The sequence below is a fragment of the Callorhinus ursinus genome, unplaced genomic scaffold, assembly GCF_003265705.2.
Source record: "Callorhinus ursinus isolate GAN/ISIS: 27379988/994484 unplaced genomic scaffold, GSC_fseal_2.0 scaffold53, whole genome shotgun sequence".
Lineage (NCBI taxonomy): Eukaryota > Metazoa > Chordata > Mammalia > Carnivora > Otariidae > Callorhinus > Callorhinus ursinus.
Genome location: NW_027397115.1, coordinates 7,515,305 through 7,537,351, shown reverse-complemented (window position 1 = coordinate 7,537,351; position 22,047 = coordinate 7,515,305). Strand labels below are relative to the sequence as shown.

General features: G+C 51.4%; 1 protein-coding gene and 1 long non-coding RNA gene across 8 annotated transcripts in view; one reads left to right on the top strand and one right to left on the bottom strand.

Annotated features, from left to right (window-relative positions):
* Positions 1-475: 475 nt before the first annotated feature.
* Positions 476-22,047, bottom strand: part of NFATC2 (nuclear factor of activated T cells 2) — a 137,325-nt gene continuing 115,753 nt past the window's right edge. For 3 of the 7 annotated variants that reach the window (XM_025853271.2, XM_073884010.1, XM_025853275.1), the window contains exon 10: positions 476-4,852. In XM_025853271.2, the coding sequence (XP_025709056.1) occupies positions 4,797-4,852 (56 nt within the window). In that variant the 3' untranslated portion in view covers positions 476-4,796. Of the gene's footprint in view, positions 4,853-11,745; positions 11,834-22,047 lie in introns of all 7 variants that reach the window. The other 4 variants (XR_003204685.2, XM_025853272.2, XM_025853273.2 and 1 more) reach the window with 4 other exon arrangements.
* Positions 6,567-13,104, top strand: LOC141371018 (uncharacterized). The gene is made up of 5 exons (XR_012375621.1): positions 6,567-6,660; positions 6,829-6,974; positions 9,578-9,658; positions 12,653-12,837; positions 13,025-13,104. It is a non-coding gene; the product is annotated as an uncharacterized lncRNA (long non-coding RNA).

Here is a 22,047-nt window from a genome sequence, read left to right as displayed (position 1 = left end):
TAGTATTTACAATATCTAATTCTGTTGGTGGGTTTGGTAAAAGAGACTTTTTTTTAATTGGGTAAAATGTGCAGGCAAAGAACTGCTTTTCCTTTCAAGTGACCAGCTCAACCCAGCTGGCTCTGAATGCTCTGAAAGCTTCCATGAGCTGGCCCAAGGTGGACATTCTAAATCTTGACGTGGATGCTGCTTCTAAACAGGTGTAGGGACCGATTATAGCAGAGCTTCTATGATGGGAGAGGGAGAGAAATGGACGAATCCAGGATGACCTAGTGGCTCCGTCGCTTGGGGCAAGTGGCTTCTGAGCCCTAACGTAAGATAAGAAACAGAGAGCATCTACCTCCTAGGACTCAGACGAGGATTGAACACATTCAGGGTATATGTACCCACACCAAAGCTCCTTATATGAACTCAAACTGTCAAGGGGAAATTTGAGCAGCCTCTCTAGAGAAGAAAAGATACACCAAGGTAGCCATTGCTTTCTTTCAACTGTTTTATTGCTAAACTATCATGATACAAGCCGTATAAAAATACTTTACATATAGCAAAAATAAACTACATTAAACTGGAGATTAAAAACGTTTTGCATAGGAATGTGATGTATTCAAACTTCTTTAACAGTCAAGATTTTAAAAACCTAAGCCTTCCAGCACCACCCCGTTGGAGAGCATTCTATTTGTTGGAGAACTAATTCGGGCATTGTCAACATTTTCTCCCCTCTGAGGGCTGTAGAGGCAAAGGGAGTAAGGAAGCTTCTTTGACAAGATGCTCGGGATGCTAAGCTTGTCCTAACCACAGCCTCTGTCTGCTTATGCCAATCACGATGCTGAAAGGATGTGCTCTGCTGGAAACGGCTTTGCATCCAGTGCATCCAAACCCTGAGCCAGGCAGGTGTTTGGTCTGCTAACATGCATCAAGGCTGAGTGTTCAATGTTGTTTTTCCAGCACCCCATCTCCTTTTCAGAGGGGCTTGCTTAGGGACCATCTCTGAGGGAGGCTGGGATGTGTTGGGCACCTGCTAAAGGGTTATCCCTCCAAAAAATGAGTGCGGGAAAGTTTACCTCAGCTTGTCAAGAATGTCACAACCCCCATGACTCTTGTAAACGCGAACAAAACTGTTAAGCGGACCTCTGACAGAGTTTCAATTCCAAACAATAGAAAGCACTTGGAAAGTGTTTGACATGAAAATAAACACATTCAGCCTTCCCTTTATTTCCAAGTGACAACTAGAACACATCAGCTTCCAATCTGTCTAAATGTGATCGCTCCCACACTGGCCAAGGCTGGCTTCCTGAGACCGACGTCTTGGCTCCTGGATGTAAACAAGAAAGGCCACATCAGTGTTTCCCAGCTTCTAGAAGAAATCAACCTGATTCATCTAGGGTGCGTCTCTGCTGGAAAACTCTGCAGGTCCTTTGGATAATGCGTACGAGGGGTTATCTACCAGGATTTGGTCAGCTCTGTAAACATGAGCCTGCACTGAGGGTTCTATGAATGTGAACATGAACTCTTCCAGAATCCCATTACAACACAGGCAGTTTTGTTTTTAAATCAAAATCACCTCCTAGGCTACTGCTTTGGGGGATCTCAACACTTTACAATTCTCCTCTGTGACCAGATGAAGGCTCAGAGCTGAAGTCCATGTCCTCTTAAGCAACCATTAGAGCGTTCCTTCTTCCACAAAACCATCCCTGTTTCCAGAGATGCTTTCTTCTAAGACTCAGGTGACTGACAGACTCGGAGGTGGGTTTTTGGTTTTTGTTTTGGTTTGGTTTTTGTTTTTTTTTTTTGTTTTTTTTTTGTTTTTTGCTAGCATGAATCACACAATTTCAAGAATACATCATTTCCCTTAGGGGGAGAAAATCAACAACATATGTAAAAAGAAACACTTGAAAAAGATTTCAACCATTTATAAATAGTTTCTAATTCTAACAGGGGGTGGGGTGTGATATTTTCAGGACAGATTAAAAAGCATAAACATACAGATAAGAAAATAAAATTTAATAACCTACTAATTTCGATCGCTCTTATATATTATCAAGCAGCAGTATTTTTGTACAATACAGGAAGACTTGCAGACTTGGGAAACTACTACATTCAGCAACATGGTAGATTCCTGTTGGCGGTGCTACATATTTACCTTGGATGTAGCAAGTGCAAACCTCGACCTGAGATCCTTCTATCACGTGCAACACACACACATCTTTACCACTTAGACATCCTTATTTTTCTCCTTCTCTCAGAGGATCTTATTGCCTCTTCCCAGACTGAAAATATTTCATGAGCAATTCCTCTTGGCAAAATTTCCTCCTGGCATTTGTTACTGACCAAACTTTCTTGATCGCTGTCGGTTCCTAATACACATTCTCTCGCCTGTTTAGGTCTCAAAACTAATGCTTTGGTTTCTCTTTCCTTTGTTATTTGGTATAGTTGTTTATGAAAGTGCTTCCTCTAATATCCAGCTAGGAGGTCTTAGAAAAAGCTTGCGTGTGCGTTAGAGAGACACACACACACACACACACACACACACACACACACACACGTACAGGAGTCTGAACTAGCGGGAGGCCCTTTTCCCTGACAGAGATGGAAGATCGATGGAAAACACGTTAGCCCTTGTTCTCCCCGTCCAGGCACAACGAAGCAGAGAGACTTTGCTACAATAGCAGGAAGGCACTTGGGTAAAACATTCAGATAACTGAGGAAAGGCCAAATTCCCTCATGTGCAAAAAAAAAAAAAAAAAAACCAAGGCTAAGGTTCCCAGCCAGGTCAAGTGAGAACAGATCACTCACCAAATACTTTTAACTCTTCCCCCGTGAAGTCAATTTTGCTGGAGAGAGAATGCTTTAGGTAAAGCTGCTGGTACAAGGAATCTTTTTACTAATGAGGGAGAATTTCACATCCCAGAAGCTCTGCAGCAGTAGTCAAGCTCTTACTGGCATGTTGTAGAGAAGAGCATTTTGCCAAACTCTGGGCTTGGAGAGAGGTCCCCAGTTGTTGGGGAAGCTAAATGCTAGGTCTCCACTGAAAGGTCACACCCTGGGCATTCTCTCCCACTCTCTGGAGCACCAGACCCTCCGGGCCGTAGCCGCCAAGCCTCGGGCTCCTGGCCAAGCTGTGGGGAAGACTTAACCTCTGCGTCACCTTGTCAAGGAAGCCAGGACTCAGAAAACCCACAGCGAGCCCTTAACAGCCATGATTCTCTTCCTCGGCTTCTACCTAGCAGAGTGGACTGAGAAATCCCTAAGAAGAGCCTTTCGAAGAGGGCCAGGAATATGTACATCCTGTGTGGATTACGGGGGAAGAAACTAAATGGCTAAAAATGAATCTCTGGCTTGTCCCAGGGGGTCCACAATAAAGGCCAACAGGAACACATCTGTGTGACGAAAAACTCCCCGGCCGAGAACTTTGGGAGTTTTAGGTGTTTGCAGAAACTGCACCAAAGGAGGAAGACTCTTGAGGACTCGGTGTGCACGGTAGAGACACCTGGGCAGAAAACCACCACACGACCGGTCTGGGCAGAGCTCCTTCCAACTGAGGCAGGCGCGTGGGTAGATTCTCTTCAATGCGGATGAAGCAGCTAATGCAGATGCGTCTTTTGGGACGGAGGGGCACTTACAATGGATTCAGGCAAAAAAAAAAAAAAAAAAAAAAATCAACTTTAGGGCCAAAGCCTGAGCTTGTTGTCCCACTCGGAGCCTAGGTCAGAGAGGGAGCTTAACCCTTGTCGTGGGGGAACCCACTCAGAGAAACACTTAGGCCTGCCCATTGATTGCCTCGTTTCACGCTTCACAAAACACCTGCGCTGTTTACGTGCTTTCTTTTTCTCCTTTGGTTGCTGTAGCTCTTCCAGGATTCCTTCTCAAAATTCAATGCACATGCTTGAGATTCTTCTTTACCAGTTTATAGAAAAGCGCGCCGGCTGCGAAGAAGGAAGCAAGCGAGACTAGCCGAAAGCCATCGGGTTGCAGGCCTGCAGCAGCCAGGTGCTCACGCCGCAGCCTGGGGTCCCTGCCCGGGTCCCGCCACTCCCTGCAGGGATGAAGAGCAGCGGGCCCAGAGAGCTTCCCCCTCTCCAGCTGCCTTGGGCCGGCTTTTTGAAGCGGAGACAAAAATAACAAATGTGGACACAGGTCATAACTTAACGCTGCGTTTTAACGGGTCATCTTGTGTGGGCCAGCCTTGCTTCAGAATGAGAAAACTGACAGATAAGGTGGGAGCTGTGGACCGACCGTGGCCGGGACTCAGCGGTCCCTAAGGAGGACGGTCCGGCTTCTGGGTTTTTTTTTTTCTTCAGCCCGGAAGCCAGGCTCGCTCGGGTCAGGTTCCTTGGGTGGCTCTGTTTGAAAACTCCTTTTTCCTTCAAAAGGTACAGGAGCTGTAACTGTGACCTGGAAAAATGAACGCAGGGCTGGGGTTTAATCACAGGGGCCCACATCTTCCATCCCCCAGCCCAGCCCACGCCCCAAGCTCTGGTCACTCCGTTCTCAGGGCCGATCCAGCGTGCTGTCTTGTGTGTTTGGTCAGCAGGCATTTAAGGTTTTTGGATGGGACACCAGGAAAGTCAACCGAGATGCTCTCTGGGGTTTAAAACAAAAATCAAAAGGCAGAGTGTTCTCTCTGGTGTTTACACAGAGAGGTGGCGAGCTCCTTAATCGAGAGTCAGCTTTCTGCCAGGACCTTGTCCCGCGCGTGGCCTCCGGGCCAGGAGATGTACAGTAAAGGAAACAGAAGGTGAGGGCAGTGGAAGGCTCCAAGGGGTCAGATACGGAAGGTGTCTTGCTAATGGCATCTTCTACGTCTGATTTCTGGCGGGAGGTCCTGAAAACTCCTTCCTGATAATTTCATTAACTACAAAAGAACAGAGAAAGAGAAAGAGAGAGAGAGAAGGGGCGAGTGAGCGGGCACCAACAACACAGATCAGCTTAGCTTTCTAGAACCTAAACAATGGGGCTATTTTGTAAAACACGCTCTTGTTCTGACAGTTTTTAACCTCTTCCTCTGCTCTCTTTTGTGGATGAGAATATTTTGTGCTCGAGGTGTTTGTGAACGTAACTTTAAAAATCGTGGCAGAAACTGTGCTGGGCCAGAGGGCAGGTGCTAAGGATGTTCTGTGTCTCTGCTGACTACCAAACTTCTTCCATTATTATAGCCTCCAGAAAATACCTACTACATGACTCAACCATAGTTGACCCACAGAGTGTACAGTTCTCAGAAGAGGGACCTTTCAAAAGAGAGCACACGGGAATACCTCAAAGACTAGCCATCAGTGTAGACAAAATCTCTTTCAGCACAACCAGGAATTTCCCCCCCACCCACTAGTGAAGGATCACACTGTGAGCATTCAGAGGTGGAAAATGTCCTCCGAGGGGTCTGGAAAATTCGGCTACCCCCTGCCCCAGGAAGGACCGTGTAATTCCTAGCAGGGAACCGGGAATGGGATGCCAGCCCCTGGCATCAAGAAGCTGGCTGTCTTCTCCCATCTTGGCCCCTTATCCAGGGCCCTGGTTCCTGTAGCAAAGCAGTGAGGTGTTTTGGGGGGGGTGCGGCAAAAAGGTTTCCTTCGGCCTTCTTGGTAAAAGTTACTCTCAGTGGCAGCCCAGACCCGAGGCAGAGGTGCACACCTGCCCTAAGGTGTGTAGCCACCCCGGTTTGTGCAGTGGGATGGGTTGACTGGTCCCAGGGGCAGGAGAGGAGAGGAGGGAGACCCCTTTTGGGTGCCACGGAAGGTCTCCCAAGTTCTCCCGCTGCCCTGCCCCAGCCTCATACTGGGTGTTTCATCTTTGCCTTGCTTTTCCGTCTCTAACTATTGAGATCTCATCTCAAACTCTCCCCACGTTCAAGCTGAGCCCTCTGAGGTCCAGTGTGCTTTTCCCAGAAACCCCCGCGGGGAGGGAGTCCACCAGCCCCCCAGGAGAGGAGCGCAAACGCCAGTGGCCTTAGAGCAGGCGGTGCGTCTGCTCCTCGGCCGCCTCGCTCCAAGGGCGCCGTGACTTTACCTCCCTGGGCCTCGTGCCTTCCAGCTCGCGGAGGAGGAAACAAAGCGTGTGTACCGTTCAGTCCCTGGGCGGCACGGAGGTCCGTGCGAGCTCCTCGCACCCGCGGGGAGACGGTGCTCAGTGGCTGCTGCCTACGGTCCCGCCAGCGCCAGGCTCCGGGGCGACTGTGAGTGAGAGCTCCGCGCACGCGCGCCTCGCTTTGCACGAGAAACCAGCTGAGCACCTCTCTCTGCGGTTCAGATACGAGGGGGGGCGTTTGGGCGCTGGAGCCGGCTAGCCAGGGTTCGAATCCCACCTCTACTGCCTCCTCGCTGGTTGACCCTTGCCTCAGCCTCCCCATCTTTAAACCGTGTATAACACTGTCCCCGTGCTTCTAGGGGTGCGGAGGAGCCCGGAGGAGACAATGCTAGCGTAGGGCAGCCGCTCGCAATAGAGTGCGCGTTCGATACTCGCCTTAGACGTGCCGAGATGTGGGTGCGTCTATGACAACGGCAGACTGTGCAAGTGGGTCCATCAGGAGCAACTCCCAGGATGAAGTCATAGTCAGCAGACCAACATTCATTGGGCGCTTACTGTATACCAGGCACCAGCCTAGCTGACTCCAAGGGGCCCTCAGGCAGGAACCGCACGAAGAACGGCCGCCCTAAGACCCGCCCTGGGGTGCGCCCCCCCCCCCCAGGGCCTGGTCCGCCGAGAGGCCTTTGTGAGGGCGGGCAGGGAGGCAGCAGGGAAAGCCGAATGCCAGGGTTGGGGGGCGGGGGCAGCGTGGCTTCACACGGAGCTTTTCAAAGCCCGGATTCTGCAGGGCTTCCTGTTTTCTCACTCTAGGAAACCAGAGGAGTCGATCCTAACGGGAAACTTTCCATCGCCCCGGCTTTCTACAGCTACCCGGGAGGCAGCCATGTTGACACCCCAGCCCTCACTGAAGGCTCGTTTCCCTTCTCAGAAGGCAGAGGCCGGGGAGGGCCCGGAAGGTAGGAGACGCGGCCAGCAGGCCCACGCGGCCTTCCCCTCCTGCTCTCTGAAAGCGACTTCTGGGTCGAAGCTAACAGTGGCATCTGGAAAAGCTCTGGACACTGTACTCAGCCCTTCATGTGGTTGGGGGTGGGGTGGGGTGGGGGGAGGCGGCTGAGCACTCAGGCCCCCAAGGGAGGCCTCGAACCCCACAGAAACCTCTCTGGGTAGGGGAACCTTCGCTTGATGAAACCTCAGAGCATGCTCCCCTGGCTGTGAACAAGGAGAGAAAGTTCGACAGCACAAGAGCCAGCTGGGTGGCTGCCAGGGCAGTGCAGCCCCACGGGTCTGGGAGCTTGGAGGGTCTCTGCTCCAGCGCTTCCTCCAGAGCCGGGGGTCCTGCCTGTAGGAGGTCTCCCCTTCACAGCCAAGGGTATTGGAAGAGTTAAGCGAGGCCACCCTGCCTTCTGAGTCAATTCCCCTTGGCCCACCATGAAAACCCTCCCTTGGTCTTGCCCCAGTTTGTCCTTTAGGGGGAAGAGGGACTCCAGATTCAGCCCTGTAGCACTTCATTCTCGGGCTTTGGTCTCACTCCCTTGCTCTGCCCCTCTTAAGGTCTCCCTGATGCAAAAACCCTGCTCTGGGCCCCACCTGCTCTCTTTGAGGCCCTGCAAGCTGGTCTGAGCTCCCTGCACCCTCATCTCCCACGGCTGGTTGGCCACGTGGGCTTTCACCTGCACCCCACTAGGCCTCTGCCCTGGCTGCCTCCCCCACGGCCTCTAATGCCTTTCTCCTCACTCCTTCACTCAAGGCTCTGCACACACCCCCCTCCTCCAGGAAGGCTGCCTGGGGGCTCTAGAGTGCACACCCCAGCCCTGCCCAGTTGCACTTTCCCTCTGTCTTCTCCAGTCACTGGTTCCTGCAATTGACCAGCTAGTGCTTTGGTTATGACACTTAGTGAGAAAAAGGAAGCTCAGCAAGGGGTTAAGTAGCCTCAGGTCCTAGGTCTGAGCGCCAGATTGTGGGTCAGCCCTCTACTTTCGTTCATTCAGTAAATGTTTTGAGCGTCTATCCTATGTCAATCTCTGTATCTTTCTTCCCACCTCTTCTCAAACTGGGCCATGTGCATTTCTCCAAATAGCCCCTCTCCTTGTCCCAACCCTGACTTCCCTCCTGCCCCTGTTCCAATGCCACCTTTCCCTGGAAGCCATCTCCCACTCTCACCCTTGGGCCCTCACTCCCTCCAAAAGCAAATACTGAATTCTCGAAATGGTTTGCTTGCAAACTCCTGGACCAGGTTATTTGAGTTAACCTGTATCCCCGTGGTGCTATGCATAGCACCATGCACACAGCAGGTAGCTAATGCATGCATCTCAGCCCCCCACAGGGATCCCACACCATCAGCCTACGTCACTTGGTTTGGGGAAGTGGATTTTCCTGTCATCCAATCGACAAAGGGGTTGCCAGTCTATTACTTGTCTGGAGCCTTTTTGCTACAAAAGAATATAAGCCATTCATATTTATTGAAGGCTAACCATGCTCCAAGCACTGTAATAAATGCTAAGTTTTTCTTATACCAAACCTAGTAATACAATCCTTGTTTTATAGATGGAGATAGGCAATCACCAGCCATACCAGGTGACAGGATCAGGATTTGAACTCAGGGCCCATATATTAACCTGAACACTATATGGCTACACAATTGATAAAGAGACTGTGCTATTAAGTTCAGTAGTCATTGCCTTTCCTCCGTGGCCCTGAGGTCCTCAGTGTCTTGTGTGTCCGGAAAAGGTAAGGACAGCCTCTGCTAAGTTAACAGTAGAGAAGGGCATGTGCTGAGTGGTTAAGGTGGTCACCAAGTATCACTTTCTCAGAACACAACTGAGGCCAATGGTGTTGCCTCTACCACAAGAACCCCTGACCTTTTATCACCCTTAGAGCGAGGCACTGTGCTGAAAACACTGATGAACGTGGGTCCCACCTCAGGGTGATTTCTAAGCCTGACCCCTGAGGCTGAAACCAGAAAGGAAAAGATTGACAGATATAAATATTATTACAATTATACATTTTTCTCTTTAAAACCCCAAAAAATCAAACTGATAGCATAATAAAAATATAACTATTCTAATACATGGCTGTAGGCATAAAAAGAATACACGAGGGATCACCGAGGTTTTTCTACAAAGGGCCAGATAAAAATATTTTCAGCACTACGGGCTAGACGGCCCCTCACCCTACTCAGCTCTGCTGTTGTAGTGTGAAAGCCACCATCGACTGCAATGTGAACCAATGGACATGGCCATGTGCCAATAAAACTTTATTTGACCATAACAGGCCAGGGGGCCAGATTTGAACAGGCCAATTACCAACTGGCCTGAGGCTATGTGTACCAGCCCCTAGTCTATACCAAGGGCAGAGATGAACAGGAAAGCAGTGTTTTCTTAACCTACTTTTGGGGCGTGGCAACTGCAGCCGTCAATGCCTCCTACGAGTGGGGTTCATCAAACAATTCTAGGTGTTTATTTCTAAAAACCTGGGTTTCTGTTAGCATCCCACTCTGCCCTAGGACTTTTCTGATTCACTTGAAGGGCCAGACACTTGCATGCTGATTTCCTTCTTTCAGCTGAGCTCAGAGATTCTCAAGCTTCACCTTGCAGAAGAATGGCTGCTCAGAGTTGCATAGAGAAAACCACACGGATCTATGGTAGGTGCAATTTAAAAGTCTGTTAAGAGTCATTTTCACTCTAGGCCTTTCCCCCCTTAATTGCTGACTTTGGAACTCCATCCCCCGAGAAAGCAACAACAGGAAGGAGTGGACAGACCCCATCCTGCTTCTCTCCCAAACCTCAAGCATGTTTTCTAAAATCTGGTTAGATCATGTGAGTGCCCAGGAGAGTCTGGGGCCAGCCACAGAGGCCACAGCCAGAAAGACACTCCTCAAGCTTGGATGGGAACGGGGGAGGCTGCATCCTCTAAGGCCAAAGAGGTTAAAAGCCAGGAGGGGTGCGGCTCCCCCACGGTCCCCACTGCCCTTCCCCTCCAGCCCAGCCCAGCCCATCCCACATGCTCGGGGCGAGAAGGCTGGACCAGAAAGCACGTGAGTGGGCCCTGGGTACTGCCGCCTCTTGTCCCAACTGCTTGTGGGGAAAGCTGCTCGGACCGCCAAGAGTGAGCACCGGGCCTGTTTTCCCCACTGGCATGTGGAAAGGGGCTAAGAAGGAAAGGTGCCTGGTGGCCTTGGGCCTTCTCCTGTGGCTTCAATATCAAAACCGAAATGATCTGTCCTCTGAGCACAGAACTCTCCCAGGGCTCTACTTTTTGCTTGCTAAGCAACTTTCCATCCATCCCTGCCTGCTCTAGGGGCACTTGGGAACAGTGAAGAACTTTCTACAGGGGCCAGGCCAGAAGTTAGAGGCTCAGTGAAAAAGACAAAAAAAAAAACCAAAAACAACCTTGCCAGGCCTGAAGCCCAAAGCGTGGGTGGGGTCTGCGAGTTACAAGTTGGTAAATCCCCCTGGGGCCCTGAAGACACCGAGCCAGCTTGCCGAAGTTCCCAGGCCCCCGTAAGGTCAGAACTTTGCCAAGTGCTAATACCAGGGAGGGGAGAAGCACATTTAAAAGGCCCTTAAGGACTTCGGTTAAGTGGCTTATAGTCTCCGCACGGACATCTTAGCTGCCAGTTTGTCACCCTGACTCGTGGGGAGGGAGTCTGGCACCTCGTGTCCTGCTAATGTGCTCAGGGTAGCGCTGCTTCTGTGGACAGTGTCCGACAGTCCCTGTTGGAGAAGGTGCCAGAGCAGCACCCCCTTCCCCCACGGCCCCTTTCGTGCTGCTCCCAGGAAGGGTTGGGATCTCTGCAGAGCCCACCCTCTGGGCAACATGATTCTGGGATTCCCCGCCCAGGGCCTCTGCAAACGCAGTAAAATTCACCAGTGTGATGCGAACACGCTCCTCTGGGCCTGGCCTTGATGGAATGAGCCCCCTTTCTCTGACAAAGGGGCCATTTAAAAGCCATAGCCCAGGGAGCCGGAGAGAGGTCAGGAAGCCTCTAACCCCCACCCCCACCCCCTAGACCACCGGCTGACTTCGGGGGAGGGCTCACCACACTTGGGCCACTGCATGTGTGGATTCTAACCAGAATGTCAGAGGCTCCGGGAATTGAGGTGCAGTAGAGCGAAAGCCTCGCTGACCCACAGGTGTCTCCTGAGCCCTGCGCTGTGGAGTCTGCAGTAGCTCCCGGGCTCTTGTCTGCAGGCCCAGAATCCAGAGTCCACGGAGGCGGGGGGTCTAATGCTTGACGCTAGCTCAGGGGCACTGCTGACCTCGATGGGAAAACCAGCTCTACCCTGAACCAAGCACAGTGGACTTCGAGAGTAGCTTCCCAGCTCTCCTGCTCTGCCTGCCTTCTCTCATTCCCCAGTGCAGAATGCCCCACCTCCGACAGAGTCTTACTTAACCATATACACCGAGCAAAGTTGCACAAAACCAAAAGGGAGCTGGTCCACTGCAGAGCAGGACTTTTCAAATGTAGGAACACGACCTGGCTGCGCTCTTCCTGGGACGGGAGGACCTCTGGCAGAACATGCAAATTCCCAGAGCCTCATCCCCAACCTCCCAGTCTCAGGGATGTCCCCCAGGGGTGTCCCCTTACAGAGCGGTGGGGTCCAGCCCTTAAGAGCAGGAAGTGGTGTCTGTGAGGACGGTTGGAAAAGTTTTCTTCTACTACAAGTAATTCAAGTTAAGGAAACACACAGCTGGAAAACAAAAGGAGAAGCAGAAGATGTCAATTACCTTTAACTTTGATTTCTCGGATCAAAGATCACAGTCATTCTGTTTCATAATATGTTTTGTATCCAGCTAAGGTGTGTGTCTATCAGCTCTGAAAAAGATTTGCAAAACCATTTTTGAGAAGAAAAAAAAAAATCACCTTTGACCTCTATTATGCTTCCAACTCATGTTAATATCATCCATTTAATGAGTATCATCCCTTAGCCGAGGGCCACTCAGAACCCAGGACAGAACTGAACCCTCTGGCTGTAGTTTAAGCCCACATTCTCTATCATCTTAACAACTGTGCCAGAATTAACCCCAAACCAGTATTGATAGTCCCTGAGAGGAGGGACTTGGTGCACAGAAATGAGGGTCTCTGAGCTCAAAGTGCATCAGCAAGGTTTTGGTGGGTTTTCTTTTTTCCTAAGCTACATGAAACAGCCCTACTGCCTATATGTCCTGGAGCTGCAACTCAGGGCCGACCAAAGAGATAATATTTTAAAGTGCTAGCTTCTGCAGTCAGAGAGAAATCAGAATTTCATGAAAAATCTACCCAAAAGTCATCCTGCTTCAGGCTTTTATATATGCTAAATTTGAACCCTGTTACCTTCTTCCATGTGCCATAACCTCAGTGCGCATGCAAATTCATGAGACCGACGAAGAGAAAAAGTAACTGTTTTTATAGCTCCTACCCAGTCCGAGCACTGAAGGCCCTTAAAAAGGACTCGTGAGCAGTCTACATTATAAGCCTTCGTCTTCGGTCAAGTTTTCAATTTCAGTAGCCACACCCTCCCCTCTACAGCCACATCATGTCGAAGTTTTCAAACCACTTGTTCTCACGATCCCCTTTAAATGGCCAAAGTCAAAGGCCAGGGTCCATTTTGAGTGCCTGAAATTAGAAACCGTTCCTGGGATTCGTTTCTTACAGGGAGTGATCCAACTTTTACTAGATGCAGCTTTGTCAGCATCGGTAGGTAAACCAGGATGCTCTTGAAGGAAAGCACGGACTCCCTGAAATGTCCCCTTCAAGGTGGAGAACACTGAAGCATGAGAGCTTTCCAGCAGTGGTGCAAGTACAGGCCTGAACTCCCGACAGCGCTGGGCTCCAACAAGGTTGGTTTGGTTGGGGTTAGGCGCAGGACAGAACAATCAGCTCACCTCTCCTCCTTCGTAAACACAGTTTGGACCATGCATTTCAGGCCATCTCCTGAAGCAAAAAGGCCCACTTCCCCCCCAAATTCCGGGTGCCTGTGGCCCCACAGCAGCTTCCTCACTCTACTTCCCACTCTCTACTCCACAGTGGCTTATTCTAAACCCAAGAGCAGAAGGCACTATCAGACCGTTCCCTCGGGGCCTTAAAAATACCACCTGTATCCTGACAAACTAGTGTTTTCAGCCCCAGACCTCACCCTTGAACTTCAGACTACTTCAGACTCAGACATCTAACTGCCCACCGGGCCTCTCAAACTGAACACAGCCAAAGTCCTTGCTCCCCCTCCACGGCCCCCCACCGTGGCCCTGTACCACCTGTTCCCACCATAGGAAACCGGCTCCCTTCTTCCGGTTGTTCAGGCCAATCTTGGTCACAGCCCACTTCCCTCCATATGCAAATGCTTCTGGATTTACCCTCAAAATATACCCGGAAACCAGCAGCCTCTACTGCTTCCTATCTCGATCACTGCACTGGCCCCTCCCCTGTCTCCCTGACCCTGCGCTGGGACCCCTGGTCTCTGCCCAACAGCAGGTGGGCCTGTTGGCCTCCAAGGGAGAGCAACTGGCTCAGTTGTTACTCCCGGAAACCAGGTCCAAGGTGCCCTCGGGGCCAAGAGGTGTTCCCTCTGTCTACCTACACCCATTCAAATCACCTGAGGCGGCTTTGGGGGTCATGCACAGATCCAAGGTCACATGCTTGGAGCAGTGAGCCGAATCAAGGGGGAACCCCAGGTACCATGCCCTTAAGACCAGCCAGCCGGTGCCCAAAAAGCCCGTCCGGCTCTGTCTCCATTCCCTGCTTCTTGTCAAGAGTGTTCAGAGAATTTATAAAGCATCAGACTGACTGGTTTGTCTGTGGCCTTCTGAGGTGCAACTTCCTGTTTAGTCATGAAGTTTCACTCTTTAATTGTCTGTTTCTTGGTGGGGAGACGAGGTGCCAAGAGGAGAGGAAGAGCCTGTTTCCATCCACGACCCCAAACTCCGCTCAAGACCCAGCCACGCACCCCCGCGCCCCGCCCCCACAGCCGCCCCAGTCAGCTGGCCTCTCCTGAAGACAGCTATCCAGGTGCTTTAACTCCCACGCCGTCTCTGGGGATTGGTGGTGGGATGCCCATTGCTCAGGTCAGGTTACTGAGGCACAGAAAGATGAAGCAACTTGGGCAGGACCAGCCCCCTGCACTGGGCGGAGCTTGATAAGGGCCCCAGCTCCAGGGGCGTTAGTCCCAGGCTCCCTACATTTGGAAGATGGTCAGGCTGCCCTGGGAGCTGGGTTAAAAGGCAGGAGCCTCCGGAACAAAAGCAATCTGGAAGGGACATCTGTGTCATTCTCAGGGCCTCTCGCGAAGCCACAGACTGGGGATAAGAACACCTCCCTGGCAAGCCTGCTGTGTGGATTAAATAAGATGTTCTGACTTATTCATAGGTATTTATAAACTCCATAATAGGGTCCCCTAAAGAAGAAAGACGGGAGAGTGAGCGGTGAGGATGTGAAAGGAGATGGAGACCTGGCCTAACCATGCTCTCCGGTACCCAAGAATAGGACTCTGTTTCCCTACATGGTTCCAAAGGAAGTCGGTTCCTTTGATCAGTATGACTGCTCTGGCCAGTTGTTAGTAATATGGAAGGGACCGCAAGAGAGAAGGCCATGCTTAGAGTTACACGGGTAACATCCACAAACCCTCCCAAAGCCAAGGAGAGGGGCCTCTGGTCCTAGAATCATTGCCCCCATTTTGTGGTCTTTCACGAGGCTACAGATAAAGACCAACACAGTGATGTTGCATTTTTACAACACTAGGCACAAATCGGTGAATCATTCCACTGGTGCTGTGGGTTAGGTGATCACTGAGGCTAGGGGCGGGAAGTGCTTCACTGATTAATCAACACTAATAATTAACATGCAAGCACATGGTATCAACAGATAAAGTGCAAAAACACAGATCCAAGAATCTGTCACCTTGACAAATCCTCCCACTAGCATCCAGTCTCCTGAAAGCACACGGATGTGTCCCTAAGTGGGGTGGAATCAGATGGCATCTGTTGTCAGGGGAGCCAACAGGAATTAGAGACTGGTCCACGGGGCGTTCAGTTTGATGGTCCTACGATGAAAACACCGATGTCCCTTTCAACCACAGTAGAAATGACTATCATCCTACCCATTTTTCCAGGGTTCCACATCAGCTTAGTCTAGAGAAAAACAACTTGGACTTTCTCTCGGCTAAGCTGCCCTACAAGGAAGGACAAACTGACTGCAGAAACTCAGACCTGAGCTGGGTTTGCCCCTTCGGCCCAGTCCTTTTCTCCAATTCAGCAGAATTACTTCTGATTTCATGCAGCTGCGTTGCACCTCTCCTGGCGAGCAACCACATGGCTTCTAAGGTAGCAACCACAGGCAGGAAAGCATTCTAAACAAACCACGGCTTGCTTCCTTGTCCTTCTGCCATTTCATCATGGCCTTGACCCCAAACCTCTGCTGCGAGGCATCAGCCACAAAGCAGGCAATGCAAAATAAGTTGTTGGCCAAAACAGAAGCAAAAGAAAAGCACTTGTTACTACATCCAGTTGAGATTCGAGAAAGAAACAGCAATCCAAACCCACAAATCAGCCTGGGACCGCAAATGCGATGATAAAATAAATACCTAATTGTTTGGGAAGCCATTTTTCTCCTTGGGGGTGGAAGGAACTAACCAAACGCTTACGCGAAGACACTGGAGTGTATTTCTCCTTGCTTACGGGTGAGAGACGGGATGGAGGCTGGGGAGCGGGGGCTAACAGAGGGAAGCCTGGTGCAGTAAGAAGCACCTCCCTCCTGGGCCACTTTCCTCATGTCACAGAATGGCATCAAACTTCCTCGTGGCCTGAAACCCCCGGCCTGGCTCATGAGACCCTGCCTTCAAAAACCAGCATGGTCCTTGCCGCTTGGGAAGGACTCACTGGATATTTAGTTGACTCTTCCAGCTCAGTCCCCACCCCACCTTCCAGATCATTCTGTATCCTCCCACATCTACCCTGACCAGCTCAGAGCACAATCCATCCCCCAGAAGGACACCTTCCCAACACATCCACACATTTCCAAAGCCCAACACAAGCCCGTGGTCCTGTAAGGAGGCCTCCTACCACTTTGCACTCCCTCCAACGATACCTACCCCCCGTCTTGTGCATTTTGTCTTGAAATCCCCCCCCAAAAGATTTCAACCATGTCCACCTCCCTCTAGCTTGGGTTGGCGTAAGACTTGCCTCCTGAGGGTGTAGACCTGGCCCCCGGTTCACTCGGCAAGCCCTGGCAGCCCACCTGCCTTGGAGAGGGAGAAAGCAAGTGCGAGTGCAGGGCCCAGACCCTTCCACCTTCCTGGTTCAGCCAAGGGCCTGTGGGGTGGGTGAGAACACGGCAAATCAGGGCCCCTGGGCCACCCAGCCCACTCCTTCCAGGCTCAAAAAAGCTACTAGCTTCTTGCAAAGAAATTTTTACCAGGTCTGAGCAAGGACCAAACCCAGTCCTAAAGGTCTCAACTCAAAGGCTGTCCAAGGGACCGGCAAGGACTGTGTGTGTGACTTTACACCAGGTGTCCCTAAGATACATGCAGACAGAGCCGGGGGGGGGTGATTAGAGTCGATGAGGTCGTCAGGGTGGGACCCCCACAATGAGATTAGTGCCCTCATCCGAAGAGACAGCAGAGAGCTTGTATACTCGCTCTCTCTGCCCGTGGCCAACAAAGCAAGAAGGCGCCCATCTCAGGAGGGCTCTCACCAGAACCCGACGGCCCGGGCACCCTGATCTCAGACTTCCAGCCTCAAACAGGGAGGAAAATTCATGGCAGCCTGAGCTAAGATAGGCCCACAAGCACTGTTCTGCCAGACCACCTTCCTCTATCTCCACTTAATGCTCACATGGCAGGCATCCGTAGTAAAGCAGCCAAGGTTAAAGGGCTGTCCAAGGTCATGGGGCTGGTCTGTGGCAGGATGTGAATGAGGAGCAGATGCTGCTGTCATGGCCCCAGCATTCCCACTACCACCACACCTCATGTAGTCCGGCTCCGGGCCCGGAAGACCCCCTCTCCTCGCTCTACGCAGCAGGATGCTACTTCTCTGTCTACACCCAGCCTCAACTGCTGCCTGGGGCCCCCAGGCCAGAGCCCCTTCTCCCCGCTCCGCCCTCCAGGGACGGCACACCTGCAGCCTCGGATAAGCCCCTGAGGGCGGGGGCCACAGACCGCTCAGTGCAGGGGCTGAGCGCCATGGACAGGGGCTCACACCCCAGGGTAGACTCGCAGGGGGAGACACTGCTGGGGGCCTGAATCGTGGGTCCAGATCCCAGCCTGCCACATCCCGCCACGGCCCGAAGGCAGGCCCCGGCACTCTCTGTACCTCCCCTGTAAAAGGCGGACAGAGACCGTTCCTGACAATGGCGGAGGTTCTCAAGGAGTCGGCACATGACAGGTGCTTCCGATGGCCTGTGTGGCACATGATGGGCACTCTGCAGGCACTGAGGGTCACTCCCCGAGGCTCCGCTTCCTCATCCAGAGAATGGGCATAAGAACATGTCACCCAGAAGGATGCTGTGTTCTGCAGCCAGTGGGCACGATGCCGCGCTCACCGAAAGTGTCTAACTCCGGGTGTTGGTACGTATTCGCCCACTGCGCAGAGAGCATCTGGTTAACAGACTGAGCCGATTGGACGGCCACCCTCTTACACCAAAGCACTTTCACCCTGGCAGCTATTTCTGCATTTTCAGTGTGGGTGGGTCTGAGGTCGGCCGTGCTCTCAGAAATGCGTTTTCACATCCTGCCGAGAGGGGCCCCTCCAGGGCCACCCTGCACCGCGCGCTGGCTGCACCGGGCCAGCGACATGCAGTACAGCCCTGTGAGTCACCCACGCTCTGCAAACCAGAGGCCTCCGGAAGCCGGCCCAGGCATCAGGCCCGCACAGCACCCGGCCGCCCAGACAGCTTACCAGCAAGACCTCGGAGCTTACGAGAAAAACGCCACACGGCACCAAACTGTCCCCAGCTCTCGGGATGAGTAAACATGGCACTTGTGAGGCTCGGGTTCTGAGTCGGAAGCCAAGGTGCTAACTGGGAGGAGGGCGTGTCACCAGTAGATGGGGAAGACGGCTCAGCTTGCAGCCAAGTTGGGAATTCTTCTGCAGTTATCATCCAGCAGCCAGAACCTGCTTCTCCAAAGGCAATGCTGCGCAAAAACTAGTCTCTGAGATTCCCCAACTTTTAACAGGGTTACATGGTACAAATCACTCAGGTAGTACTTGAGGGAAAATGGCGTGAGCTAACCGTGTCGTTCACTCTAGTTAAGCCGGTGGGGGGGGGTGAGATTTAAGGAGCAAAGAGGGGCCTCCCCCCCCCCGGGGACCGCAATGTCAAGCGTAGGGCGCATGTCTAAAAAGTGACAGGGTACGAGGACATCACAGGACTGAAACCAGAGCTGAGGCCCGGGGCTCAGAGAGAGATGGCGGCTTCCCCAGCGACGACGGGAGGCATCCCGGCTGGCTCTTGTTGATGATATTCTCCAGCAAAAGAGGAACGTTTCAGCTCACATCCCACAAAACCACCAGCAACCTGTGTTTCTGGACCTCATGGAACTCACACCTTCCCATGACATCGATCTGATTCTGGCTTTGGGTTCTGGCCATCTGCAGAGCACATAAGGCACCCCTTCTCCAAAAAAAGTTTAACCATCTTAGCCTCCCTGGTCAGGGGCTTGATGGGGACATCCCGGTGATCGTAGAGGGTGATAGGTGAGTGGCTGCCAGACCGCAGATATCCACAGCAGGAGCCGGGGTACTGTGGACACCTACTGGGTTCCACTCTGAAGGACTTTCCTCCAGCTAGGCACTAACCCACTCCCGGGACCTAGGGATCCTCCCTGGCCGGGAAAGTCCACACCTTTAAGATCAAAGAGAATACACTTCTCTTCCTCACATTCCTGATCCCCCTCTGATCCCCCCAGCCCACCTTCCCACACTTTAACACAGCAAGCATACTTACACCCCAGGGCCTTTGCACTTGCTGTTCTCTCTACCTAGGATGCTCTTTCCCTAGATATTTATAAGGCTGTCTCATTGAGCTCTCTGCCAAACGTCTCCTCTTCTGGGATACTTCCTGTTACTAGAACAGCAGGTCTCTGTTCCCACCACTCTCTCTACTCCTGCTCCCCTTGCTTTGCCTTTTTTTTTTTTTTTTTAAGCGTGTAGCTCTACTTGGTTCTATCATTTAGACTGTGAGCTCAATGAAGGCAGGGCCTTTGAGGTTTTCATTCATGCAGTGTTCCCAGTAGTGACAATAAATAGCTATTGGAGGAATGATTAAATGAAAGAAGGAAAAAATGGATAAATAAACTCTGGCTCTGAGTATTGGCAAACCCAGTGCTGACTTCACCATGGCCAAACACGGAGTACTATAATGCTTGTCCCTTAGAGCAGATCCCAAGAGAAGTAGTGACACATCAGGGGTTGCTGTTGTAGGGAGAAGCCAAGGCCTCTGAGCTTCGGTCGTGTGGTCACCCACCTGCTCCCTCTAGCTAGTGAAATCCTGGCTCCAAAGTTTCATGGGGCCCACTTCCCTCTCCAAGGACCAAGCGTGGACACAGCAAGCCTCCCACACCATGCCTCAAATGGGGTTAAGACAAGGACTGTGGAATCTGGAACTCCGAACCTTGGTTTCCCACTAGGTCTGACTCAAAGGGGGATGTCCACCTGTGGAAATCTCTATCCTGAGCCCATTTCTTATGCCAACTGGGATGTGGCTAGAAATTGCCCATGAAAAGACCTTTGCAGGAGGCAGGTTTTAAGAGTCGCATATCCACAGGAAACCAGAGACTCTTAGGTATGAGACGGCCAGACTTTCCAACTAAAGCCCTCCATCTTCCTGACCCTGAGCACACATCCACTGAGGCTGCCAAGCTCTGTGGGGGGAAGCAGGTGGCACAGCCATCATGAGCTCATGAGGCTCATCCCAGGCCACGGGGCAGGGTCAGTGGCTAGGAATGACCGTGAACCCTTGCGTGAGGTGGCTCTCTCTTTCCTCCTGTTCTGAAGGGCGACCTTGAGCAGGTTCTAGAAAAACTCCACAAAAATGCAATACTGTACAATGTCTGTTTTTTCCTGTTTGAGCTAGCGATTCAGTGATCTGAAGCCAATGTAAAGATTCAGTGCCATTCTGTGGAGCCTGACGAGCTGACTCTACCATGTCCATGGACAAGCAAAGCTCCCCAAGTAGCAGAGACACTTCTGGAGAACAATGAGCTGGTGACTGACCCTCCCAGAAACCAAGACCATCTCCAAAGCAGCTATAGTGAAGAACCGTCGCCAGGGACAGACAAACTCATCTATGAAACGAAGCCGAGAGACCAGGAGGAAGCCCAGGCTCACATGGAAATGATATTCACACTACCACTGGATCATGGGCCCGTGGGGAGAACATGGACTTCTCAACAGATGATCTGGGCCCACTAGTTATCCATATGGAAAACAATGAAATGAGAACCTTACCTTATACTGGACACAAAATCGTTACAAACTTGAGGGTGGAAAGTAAGACTATGACATATTGGAACGCAATATAGGAGAGGCTCTTTAAGTCATCGGGTGGGAACATGTTTCCTAAACCCGTCCTTCAGACTTGAGGAGCATCAGAATGACCCGGAGGGCCTGTAAAGAGCAGAGTGCTGGGCCCCATGCTGGTGTTTCTGATTTACCAGGTCTGGAATTTGCACTTCTAACAAGCTCTGGTCCAATGACACATTTGGGGTAGCGCCACCCCAAACTACACTCAAAAAAGGTCACACCTTTCAGAAAACAAATTTACATTAAACATTTCGGTTTGTCAAAAGGTATCATTTCACACATACCAGCTATACAAAACCACTTACAAATCTTCCCGTACCAAATGTTGGGAGGATGTGGAGCCGGGCCATCACTTCTGTGCCACTGGTGGGAGTACAAACTGGTACAACCACTTGGGAAGACAATTTGGTACTGTCTACTAACGTGGCACCTGTGAACACCCAGTGACCTGGCATTTCCAGCTGGTGGCATAACCCGACAGAAACTCCTGTGTGTATGCCAGGAGACAGAGAAAGAGTATTCCAGAAGGCACTGCCTATAACAAGCAAAGGGGAGAAATCTGGAAACGGCCAAAGGTCTCCCGGGGGGATGGGTGCAGGAGCTCTGCGATGGAATACTACACAGCAGAGCAAAGGAAAGCATGCCAGCTACCGAAATGACAACATCCGAATCTCAGGGTTGAGGGGAGAAGTGAGTTGCAGAAAACTTACAGAATGATTCCACTGACGTAATCTTCACAAGCAGGCAAAACTAAATGTACTGTGTGGAGAATCAAACAGGTGGAAATGTCAGAAAGAAAAGGAAGTGCCAGACACAGAACTGAGGACAGCGATGACTCGAAGGTCGGGGTTGGGGGGTGGTGGGCGGTGAAGAGGATACACCCCTGGCTGTGAGCCCTGCAGGAAAGACACAGGGAGGAACACACCGCGTCTCGTGAGGTGGCCTCCCCCGAAACATCAGGCTGAATCTGATCCTACCCCTGGTCTCGCTACTGACTTGCAAGAAATACTGGGGACGGAGCAACACGTCAGAGGCATGTGGGGCTTCAATCTGCGGAACCAGCCGATGTGCGAAGGAACCACCTGGCTCCTCGAACGAACGGAAAGACAGCAAATGGGGGGAAAGGGCACAGCGACGTGAGCAGAGGAAAGAGACACAGACACACGTCAAACAACCACAACATGTGGGACCTGCCTTGGTTCCAGAGTCAAACAAGCTGTATAAAGAGAGAGAAAGGGAGAGGAAGAGAGAGAGAGAGAAAATAGGGCACTTAGGAGACACGTGAGAATTTGAGCATGGGGTTCGATATCAAAGAATTACTCGTTTTTCACTGTGACAGTGAAAATCAGAGAAAAGTTTTTTAAAGAGCCATCTTGTAGAGAAACCTAACTGAAAGGTGTGCAAATTACAAAATTTTTAAAGACAGAAGAGCTACGAGGCAGTGGTTATGTTCTTTTTCTTTAAACTCAGGGTAGGGACACGATATTTGTATTGTTGTGTTTATATCATACATATAGGTAATAAAAGCAATTTGGTATT